Source organism: Azolla caroliniana, unplaced genomic scaffold (assembly GCF_043228905.1).
Source record: "Azolla caroliniana isolate FFs.n. ecotype wild unplaced genomic scaffold, voAzoCaro1.0.p SCAF_6, whole genome shotgun sequence".
In the NCBI taxonomy this organism is placed as follows: domain Eukaryota; kingdom Viridiplantae; phylum Streptophyta; class Polypodiopsida; order Salviniales; family Salviniaceae; genus Azolla; species Azolla caroliniana.
In genome coordinates this window covers 12,242,824-12,253,865 of record NW_028230441.1, presented here as the reverse complement: position 1 = coordinate 12,253,865, position 11,042 = coordinate 12,242,824, and the positions used below count along the sequence as shown (strand labels likewise).

The 11,042-nt window shown below is 39.4% G+C and overlaps 1 protein-coding gene across 2 annotated transcripts; it reads right to left on the bottom strand.

Annotated features, from left to right (window-relative positions):
* Nucleotides 1-296: 296 nt before the first annotated feature.
* Nucleotides 297-5,843, bottom strand: LOC147863104 (uncharacterized). Of its 2 annotated transcripts, none has more exons than XM_087320836.1 (4): nt 5,634-5,843; nt 5,448-5,502; nt 4,771-5,200; nt 297-4,225 (listed from the first exon to the last, which is right to left on the bottom strand). In XM_087320836.1, the coding sequence occupies exons 3-4, from the start codon at nt 4,948-4,950 to the stop codon at nt 674-676; spliced, it is 3,732 nt and encodes a 1,243-aa protein (XP_087176962.1). In that variant the 5' UTR covers nt 4,951-5,200; nt 5,448-5,502; nt 5,634-5,843; the 3' UTR covers nt 297-673. The 2 variants fall into 2 exon arrangements, with proteins under 2 accessions (XP_087176962.1, XP_087176963.1); XM_087320837.1 differs by having other exon boundaries at nt 4,771-5,004.
* Between the last annotated feature and the right edge of the window lie 5,199 nt (nt 5,844-11,042).

Sequence of the window (11,042 nt, the reverse complement as noted above, 5' to 3'; positions counted from 1 at the left end):
ACAAGCTTTAAAACTTGGCTTCAAATTGATTTGTTTTGCTGCCTGAGATCATAACATGTTAACGAACACAAGAAACCTTTTATTTGGATGTGCTAAAGGCAAACCACCAGATTCTGCATAGAGCTATGACTAAGCTTAGTAGAAAGTTGTTCAATATTAAGTATTACACAAGACGATGGCACTACAAAACACCTTGTTACATCTTCAGTTGTCAAAATGTGAATATTCTGGATTTGACAATCTAGGGGATAGTAAGGTGATATTGAACATGGTTACGTTAAGAAAAGTAGATCATGTGCATTCAACCTAAAACTTTCTTCGTATTGAAATACAAAGGAGAATCCTCTTCAGAATCTAGGTACTTCGTGGACCTTCATCTATGTTAAATAATGGAATATGCATGCTTTGCAAAAAAAAATCAGATGAGCTATGCAATATTTAGATGAAGGAAAGGAACTGTTACAAATATAATTTACACATTTTTCATAACAGTGAAGAAGTGAACTCGCCCACAAATCCTGTGGAATTCCATAATAAACATAATTAGGTAGCGAAGTACACTGCAAGACAAAAAAATGCATACAATATTTGCTACCCATATCATTACAGAAAACAGCTGCACTATCTTGCTACTTCAAATTAGTGAAGCCTTCTTCAATGAGGTGTTCATTATTCAAGGAGCCTGAGAATGCTTCTTTTTCTCCAAGAGAGTGCCAAGTCGCACAAGAAGTGTTTTCTTCTTCTTCTTGGTGGGGAAAGAGGGATCCGAGATCTCCTCTTGAGAAGCTACTTCATCTCTAACATGTCCATCTTGATCCTTCTCAGACACCACTTCATCCTTCTTCAATGTTGAACACGCCAATTCTTCTCTATTTGAAGACAATACTTCATTCTTAGTTGAATCTAGCTCCTCCACCGAATTTAGTTCCTCAATATTCATATGCTCATTGTGTTCTTGAGCTCCGCCATTAGATAAAGATGTATTTACATGAATAACCTCATTTTCAATGGGATCAAGTTGAGGCTGCTCATCTCTACACTCGATGATGTTCGCCCCGACAATCACATCATTGTGAACCGGTATATCTATGGCATCCTTAGTCATATGCCATGGCTTAGTATCATCTCGAAGCCTTTGTATCTCTGCTTCCATGTTTGCTTTGGCCTTCTCCGTCTCTGCGAGAAGTTGATGCAACTCCATTAGTGCTCTCTCACTTGCTTCTTTTTCCATTTTCATACTCTCAAGCTCCCTCTGTGATTTCACTGTGCTGGCATTCAATGATTCTGAATCTGATTCTACACTAGCTATTAGCCCTTCAGCATCAGCAGACTTCCTCCTTAATTCATCTAGCTCGCCTGAAGTCAAACCGGCGAGTTTATACTCACCTTCATCTTGTGTAGCAGCATCATGTTTTACTGTATTCAGCTCTATTGGTGCACCATGAAGCTTATCTTCAATAGTTTTATGTGCAGAAATCACCATTTTTTCTTCAGTCTTGAGCTTTTCAACTTCCTCTCTGAGCTTTTCGACATCACTCAGTGCTGCTCGGGTTTCATCTGCGGCAACTTTAGCTTGCTCTTTCTCCTTGATGACCTCAACCTTCAGAGCTTCTACATACTCTCTACTTGCTTGAGCAGCTTTTCTTTCCTTGTGCAACTCTTCACCCAAAATTTTCTCCTCCAATTTGACTGCTTTTAATTCGTCCTTTATTGTTTTGGTTTCCCTTCTAAGGAAATCCATTTCTCCTTCCATGATTTTCAGGCTTTCCTTCAGAGACTGTAGATCCTCTGCTCCTTGTTGAGTTTCTTCCATGGCTTTCCCAGCTTCAAACCTTGCAGTTTCAGCTTCAATTACTGCAGTTACTGCCTTTTCCTTATTCCTTATAGCTTGGGCTTTCTCTTCTTGTTCTGGCTGTCTAGCATGGTCTTTTTCTGTGATGGCTAATTCTAAGTAAACCTGAAGTCTGTCTGCATCTTCCCGAGCTGTTTTAGCAGCATGAAAGGCTTCCTCAATCTCAAAGTTAACCTTCTCTCGATGCACATTCAGCTCAACCAACTCAACTTTTGCTGCCTTTTCTCTCTCTGCAAGCTCTAGAGCTTCAGAAGCTTCGGCAGAGACACTACATTCTCTTTCCGTCCTCTCCTCTAGTTCACACTGAGCTCTCGCTAGATCCAACAACAAAGCATCATCAGCTCTAGCATCCGAATAATCACCTTTCTTCTTCAGCTCCAGAGCTTCCAGTTCTTTCCTTTCAAACAATGCAGCAAATTCCGAGTCTGTTTTTGGTTGTTTTTCCTTGGCAGCTGAGAGGTCCTTTTGGCTGACCTCAAGCTCATTGACCAGAGCTTCCACTCGAAGAGTTACCGTTGCTTCTCTGTCATTCACAACTGAGAGCTCTTTCCAACAGCTTTCCAACTCCCTGTTCAACATTGCAATCTTGGAGTTCAACTCTATCTCTGTGTCCTTCAGGGTTAAAGCTTCTCTTCGGCTAATTTCTAGCTCAGTGGACAATACTTCGACCCTCGACAATAGACCAAGTTCTTTCTCATTAGCTATTGTGAGCTTTCTATGACTTGCTTCCAACTCCGCCTCCAGTAGATTGTGCTTTTCTGATGATAGATATTCTTTCCTGCTCACATTCTTCAATTCCATTTGAACGTGCTCAAGTTTTGTCACCAGATTTGTGGCATTCAGCGAAGCTGCAGATTCCTTTTCAGCCAATATAACCAACTCCATCTTCTGTCTCTTGCAATCTTCCTCCACAGAGGCCATAGCTAAAGTAGCACTTGCTATTTGGTCTTCTAAGCTTCCTACTTCTCTTTGCTTCTCCTCTGTCATCTTTCTCAGGGCTCGGCTCAAATCCTCCATTTTCATCTTCAAATATACCTCATTCTCTTCCATGATTTTGATATGTGTTTGATTTCTTTCTAATGTAGATTGAAAGGACTTCAGGAAGGATACAAACACTGCCCCCTCTACCATCACCTTCACCAAACTCTCTTCTGTTTCTTCTAGTTGAGAAGTTAAAATTGCTAGAGCTGAAGGAAGAACCGTTGTTTCTTTAGTTTCCTTATCTTTCTCTCCATCAGCATTCACAGCATCATGAGTGGCAGAGCTATAGTCTCCTTGTTCTGTATCGTTGGCCCCTGAAAATTTACTCACCATAGACTTAGACATTCTCTCGACTTCATTTGAATCAGCAAGGTCACTTCTAAGCTGTTCCAATATGGAATTCAGGTTAATCAGCTTGTATTCAGAACCACCTTCAGCTTCTTTCAAAACAGACAGCTCGAATTGAAGCTTTTCCACAAGATATTTGGCCTTCCTGAGTTGGATTTCACAATTTCGAGCTGAAATGAGCTCGTGTTTCAAGATTTCTAGCTCAGACCTTAGATTTTTAGGTTCATGGACTGCGTTGTCAGTTTCTGAGTTCAAGCTAGATGACCCTTTCCCCGAGTAAAGCTCCACCTTCATCTCTTGTAATGCCAACCATGCATCTTTGAGTTGTGATTCAAAATCTTGCGCGAAAGCCAGATCCTGTTTCAATTCTGTTTCTGATCTTGCAATTAAAGCCTCCAAAACACCTTTATGCAATTTCGAGCTAGCCTCAGATTTTACAGAAGCGAGCTCGAGTTGCAACCTGACAGTCTTGTCATTTCTATCCTTGAGTTGCACATCAAGCTTTGGATCTGAGTCAGATCTTGCCGTGAAGCTCGGATTATCATCACCATGACATTCTAAATCAGCAATCAAATCGTCCATTTCAGATGATGTGGCCCCAGCCAGAGAGCCCCTGGTGGCAATTAATTCAACTGATAGTTCCTCTAATCTTATTTGAGTGGATTCAGCTGCATTCAGTGCCTCACCAGCCAATCTTACGGCTTCATCTTTCGCCTCGACACATACAATAAGCTCATGTTTCAAGCTCTCCATGGCCTGCTTGGTTTCCTGCAGATCTTGCATAACCCTCTCATATTGGTGTTTCATGACTTCTAAGCTCGAAAACTCTCTCTCCTCAGCATGTTGACAGTCTTTTTTCATTGAGAAGGCCTCATTAAATACTTGGAGTTTGGCTGTCAAATCTTCTACTTGTCCTTTTGTTCGTGCTAGGTCCTGGAGCACATTCGACTTAGATTGCTCCAACAAAGCGAGTTGCTCTTTTGTCTTGACAAGTTCTTCTTGAACTTGATGTAGCTCAGCTCCTCTAACGATGGGGATTCTCTTCTGCACATTGCACATTGTCATCTGGTGAGACATTACCAGCATGCATGTAATCATAGCTTAATGGTGTCAATTACACATAATCATTACCTTAATGGTGTCAATTAAGGCCATTCAGGAATACATACATATAAGCTGGCATGAGGTCCTCACATGGCCCATACCACGGAGAAAATCAAATTGTTTGTACCTTGGAGATCTAGATGCCAAATAACAAGAAGAAGCGCACAACATGTATATAGAGTGGGAGCCATCAGGATGGCCACCAATGAGCTACTATGCCTATTTGTGGCCTAATTGCTTCCATTTAGTACGATTGGTCTGATGTATAAATAGCAAGATGAAGTGCACTATAAAGGGTAACAAGCCCTATACGTATACTAGACCGGTCGTTATTGATGAGATGACTATCCACCAGCCAAAAACCTATTTCAAGCCTAATTGGCCTCAATTAAGGCATGATTACACGTATGCTCTGTAACATGAGATGCAAAAATTCTTACTTACACTGAATACTGAAACGATACAATCCTTATCATGAAACTTACCTCTGCACTGAAGAGGCGAGGAGATCTTCGATCAGGTGGAGTAGCCTTGCCATTTCTCTCCCCAACCACTCCGCCGGCACTAATCTTAGATGAAGGCGGTGTAATTCTTTCCCCTGCTGATCCCGACGCTTCTCTCTGAACCCTGGGCCTCGGTGTAGCTGGTGAAAGCTTGCTTGCCATTTATGTATAAAGCTATCTATCTATATAGGCATATATAGACACATATGTATGTATCTGTATAGATATAAAACACTATAAATAAATAACGAGATCAAATGCAGGTGCAATAATAGTCTTTGCTCACGAGATCTCATCCTAACCGCTGATCGTTTAACTTCCTCTAGAGCAATGTACGGATCTTAGGCATCTGTAAATTGATCAGACATAATGAATTCCGAGGGATAAACAGGCCAAAATGGATCCAGATTCACTGGGTGCAAGTTTCAACAGCCAAATCGGGGGTCAAATGAGGAGAGAAGAAAGGATTGATTTATATCTATACTTCTTAAAGTTTTAGCAACATACGTAGATGGATAAATAGCACACACAACATACATTATTACAAAGGTCCCAGTCTCTGCCAATTGAGCTGAGATCTAAGCTAAGATTAAGCCTTGAAGACTCCCCAGTAGTTTAGTATGTTAAGTATGTTCTTGCTCGAAGAGATACACACTTACTATATGTGTGTAAGAGCTTAATCAATTGAGTGCAGTCTTTAATCTTCACTTTTCTCTGCAAAATACAAAGAGCAAGAGCAAAAAAACGAAGATTTAGTTAATAAGGACGGTTTCCGTTGCTCGCATATGAGCGAGAGAGAGAGAGAGAGAGAGAGAGAAGGAGAGTAACGTCCACCTTTGACATACCATATGTGAGGAAATGAAGCTGCGTTAGTCAAAGGTAGCAGCAATAATGGCGATCTGTGCAAAGCAGCTTGGAAAGAAGTAGCAGAGCAAAGGAAAAAGGAAACCAAAGCTTGGAGAGCGTGAAAGAGATTCTAGAAACGGAGCTCTAATGGTGGAGCTCTCTTTGCTTCTTCCTCCCCATTCTTCTTCTGTCGGTTCTCCTCGTCTTTCATCTTCTGCTTCTGCTTCTGCAGAGTTCCTGCGTTGTGTGAGTGAGTCAAGACGATCTCTGTGTGTGTGTGTGTGTGTGTGTTAGTCTGTCGTTGTCGAACTTTAACTCATAGTACGACAGATCCCTGTCTGGTTTACGCCGCCCATGGCTGACCGGCTATCACCGGTTTCTGCTGACGTTTGCTTTTCGTTTTCTTCTTCTTATTATTGTTATTATTATTATTATTATTGTTATTAATAATTATCGTGATTAATCCATCCCCACCCAATGTCACAAAGTAGTAAGTATCCTTCCAAGTTTGAGAGAGAGAGGATTTTATTATCCTATGACTTACGTGACCAAATACATAACATTTTCATGTACTACATGTCAAAGTGAGCTGCGAATCTCAATATTCAAGTGTTTTACTAACGACCACAATCGAGATTGCATACACATACAAATATATATACATTACATATGTACATTCATGTTTATTCATGTAAGCATACATATTTTATGCAATACATCACTCGACTTGCTGCTAGCTCCCATGTTGAGTAGTCGACGTCTTTCGGGTCGGGTCAATTTTCTTGTGCTCCTTTAATGTAGCTCCAATATCCTTGGCCGACAAGGTATTGGTGCATCTTGTACTCCTAAGATGCAAAATTTTTTCTATCCAACTTCTCGCTAGGGAGAGCACTCCCCACTTGATTATTCATTATGTCGATGAAGCTTTCTTTCTTCTTTTCCTTCTCTCTCGAACACGAGCTATGTAGTGGCACTACGATAGCAATGGACCGGTGTCGTAGTGTACAAAGTACACTACGTAAAATATGTGTGGAGTACCAGGTTGACTAAGTATAAAGAAATAGGAGAAAATACTACAATAATTATAATACATGCATAGGGCAAGATTTGAACCCTATACCTCCATGGTAATGATTTTAAGCCTTACCATTGTACTAGCACATTATGAGTTTTAAAGTTTTACTCTTTATCCCATCTAAATATTCTAGATAAGCATGATAGAAAAAGTTATTCATGCATACACACTCGAGTTAAATGAAAGAGTGTGATAGAAAGCTAATCGTGCACATGTAGTGTGCATGAACACTAGAGTTAGAAAAGGCATGATGCTTGCATGTAGTAAAAATAGACTCTCCCATCACTATATAAGGATGGGGGAGCAAATTGTAAAGGGTTGTTGTCGATTTTGGGTTTTCTAAATATTGATTGAATTGATTATAGTCATGTGATTCACAATTTCCTATCTCTCTCTTCCAATCTATTGAAAGTTTGGGTTGATTTCTTGATATTCTTAATACTAATTATACTAATTCACTATACTATGAAATTCACGAGATTCTGAGCTTTCTCTTTCATATTCTTATTAGCCTTAGACTTCTCCTCCTCCTAGTTCAAAGCCTCAACGGTTTCCACCTGACTCACGTAATGATCTGACCCCAAAAGGCACAACACCGGTTCTTCTTGAATGTCGGCATAGAACACAACACACGCCGATGGGCTAGATCGACCTACCAAGCCGCTTTAATACCATGTAAAGAATCGGATATGATTCTTGTGTAGCGGAAGAGATGTGTGTTATGTGTGTGTATGTGTGAGAGAAAAGAGATGAGAGAAGAGAACCACAAGATACATAACCAAGAGAAATGAAATACTCAAGAAGAAGGAGATGTATATTCACAAGGAGAATATGAGATACAAAAATGTAGCATTAAAAGGAGTCACAACCGGCACTATATGAAGTAGGAGGAAGGTTCTTTATATATAGTCACCCTCTCTCTTCATTAACTAACAACTACTCTCTCTTGGGTAATGTGAAGACTCATTAGTCATGGGGAATATGAAACTCATTAGTTATGTGTCATAGAATATAATTTTATGACACATACTTCATGTGTAGAGAGTAGTGGTATGACTTTTGACCTTTGAGTGCTCATAGATTCTCAAAGGGTGTGTTCACACACAATGCTAGGTTGAGCTTGATTCTCAACAATTGCCACAAAAACCACGGTAACAACCCTAGAATTGGCTTACCAATTTGTTGAAGAGTTATTTCATTTTTATGGGTTACCAATGGATATTGTGAGTGATTGAGATCCAAAGTTTAATAGCAACTTTTGGACGCAAGTCTTTAATAAGCTAAAAACTACTTTGAGCATGAGCTCCATGGATCATCCTCAATTCAATGGATAGACAGAAGGAGTAAATCAAATTATTGAGGACATGCTTCGAGCATATGTTGGTGCAAATCCAACAAAGTGGGAATGTTATCTCCCGATTCTGGAATTTGCTTATAACAGCTCCAAGTATACATCGACAGGATATAGTCCTTTTATGTCGATGTATGGTTTTCAGCCACGAGCCCCAATTGATGTTAATATACATCATAATGAATTGCGAAGTACACAAAAATTTCTTTGGGATATGCAATATATGTTGCATATTACATGAGATAATATAAAAATAGCTCAAGATAGAGCGCATTTTTATGTCGATCATAATAGGCAACCTCGTGTATTCAACATTGGACAAAAGGTATTTTTACGTGTACCTCACAATTCTAAGACATTGTCTACGAGCAAGTGCGCTAAGTTAGCCCCATAGTTTTGTGGACCTTTTATGGTCCTCAAACACATTGGTTCATCGGCTTATCGTCTCGCTCTTCCTAATGGTGTTGAAATCCATCCAATTTTTCATGTAAGTTATCTAAAAGAATTTCTTGGTTCTGGCGACAGTACAGTTATAACTGAAACTGTGGTTACTTTTGAAGAATTATCTTCTAAACCACATGTACTCTAGAATTCTCGATGTTAAAACAAAAAATTTAAATTTAAATAGATGGATAAGTCTATACAGTATGCTACATGGGAATGCGAAAATACTCTTAAAACTAACTTCCTCAACTTTTCATTGCAATAGTGCAATGTTTTAAAGAGGGGGAGTATGTTACGGGCATGACCATATAATATCTCGTGGTAAGGTTTACCGTAGTATTCTATACACATAGATAAAGTGTGAGGGTTAAACGAGAGTGTAAAGAATGAATGATTTCTTTTAATCCTTGGGATTGAGACAACCCATTAGGCCAAGTGTGAACTTGCCTGGGGGCCTTAGGTCTGGCCTAGCTACCCTCATTTGACATCTCTTGACTATGTCGAGACTTTGTCCTTGTGGCGGAACAACTCTTGTAGCGAGCACGCCAGTACCAAGCACGACTCGATGTCACGATAGTGGTATGGGACGCCGATCGAGGCTCAAGCCCGTCTCGATCCCTTCGCTCGAGGGTGATCGGGTGAATCGACGCCCTTCTTTCTCTCTATTATATCCTTATCTCATGCTTACACTAGGATCTAACTCTAACAGTTGCTAATTAGCTACTACACTATAGATTGGCAGTAGCTAATTAGCTACTATACTTAAGTATGGCAGTAGCTAATTTGCTACACTCTCAATACTGCTTAGCTAATTAGCTACAACTTAGTTAATTAGCTACTATACTATAGATTGGCAATTGTAGCTAATTAACTACCACACTTTATACTGCTTAGCAACCTGAATCTTTTTCCTAATTGTTGTCACTACCAAAGTGACCTTGCTTTCCATCACAACCGCCAAAGTTGCTTTCTCTAAAGCAAACTTTGTTGCCTCCAATGTCTCACAGGCTTCATGGACATTTTTCAACATATAGCTAATCAATGTCTCACCTGTATCATTGATATTTTCTTTCATGTTGATTCTGTGTGGTGTCTCCTTGCGGGTTTGGTGGGAGTCGGTAGTTGCATCATCAACTGCCATGCTCCAGAATCACGCCATCTTTTGTTGCAAGCTCCCCATCTTCCGGCATTGTTCTACCAATGCCTCACTTGCAAGAGCGCAAGCTATCATGTACATTTCAGGGTTAGTTGCTTCCTTCGTTGTTTTGCAATACTCGTAGGCAAAAGCTCTAGTGAATGCAATGGACAATTCTTTGTTGACTGGGATCTCTTGATGTACTTTTTGGTGGAGCCTCATGAAGTCGTCATATAACTTTGGTTGTACATGCTTCAACTTTATCTCGCCTTTCACTCTAGGCACTTTATAGACTGACAACCAGTCTATACTAATCAATTTATCTGTTAGCACAATAGGGTCAATACCCTCCATTGATAGACCATATACATGGTTGAAGTTCTCCTTTGTCTCACAAAACTTGGCAAAGTTCAGAACCCTAGGATATGGAGGAACAAGCCACCTGAAATAAAAAATCAATACGTGTTACCTCTGCTCTACTGGGACAGGTGTATTTAGAATCATAATTAGTAGGGAAGAATAAAAAATAAAAAATCAAGCACATGCATCAAAATCCTAATCAAGTTTGGGGGAAATTTGTAGATAGATAACCATTGTAATAAAAAATGTGTATTGATGCAAAATTTCAACCCTAAACCAGAAAATTTCAACCGTAATCTGAAATAAAAAACCCTAATAAGAAATCAACCGCTAAAAGAAATCAAAAACCCTAATCTGAAATATGTATGAAATTAACACTAATAATATTTTTTGACAATTAGAAACACACCTGCCGCTACACCCCAATTTTCACGACATCCTTGATGAACAAGCAAGATAGTTATTAGACAGGGGAAAAAAATAAAAATTGAATGCATGTAATGTGTAATTGATGCATGCCTGGATGAGGATCAAAATGGTGGTGTGTTGGTGCTATAAAGGTGCAATGTCGATATCAGAGTTTTTGTGTTGTTGCGGAGCTTCGTTTGTGTTTGTGCTTAGAGTACTCCATCTATTTGGATTTCGAACTCAAACTCAAGATTAACAAGACTTTGCTAACATTCAAGTCGAGTTTAGATGAGGGAAATGTTCCCTAGGTTCCACGATATAAGAAACCAAAGTTTAAAATTTTGAGTATTCCCATAAATTACCTATTCACCATAATAAATTACATGTATTTAAGTAATAAAGCAATTTGTTTTTGTAAATGATCCTTATGATTTGCCCACGAAAAATTAGCTAAACAAATATGGCCATTTTAATAGCTAAAGCTATAATAGTGTTTTCATTCCCATGCTTTTACCCACATATATATGTTGTGTGGAACATACATACACACACACAAATATAACACACATCACACATGCCATCCATAAGATTGACATATTCACATTCGTGGGGTTTCCCATTCAAATGCAAACGAA

What these genes read in the sequence shown, in the direction of transcription:
- LOC147863104 (XM_087320836.1), bottom strand. Translation starts at nt 4,950, where the DNA reads ATGGCAAGCAAGCTTTCACCAGCTACACCGAGGCCCAGGGTTCAGAGA. An exon ending in CTCGCCTCTTCAGTGCAGAG is followed by an intron (nt 4,226 to 4,770) that starts GTAAGTTTCATG and finishes TGCAATGTGCAG; the next exon opens with AAGAGAATCCCCATCGTTAG.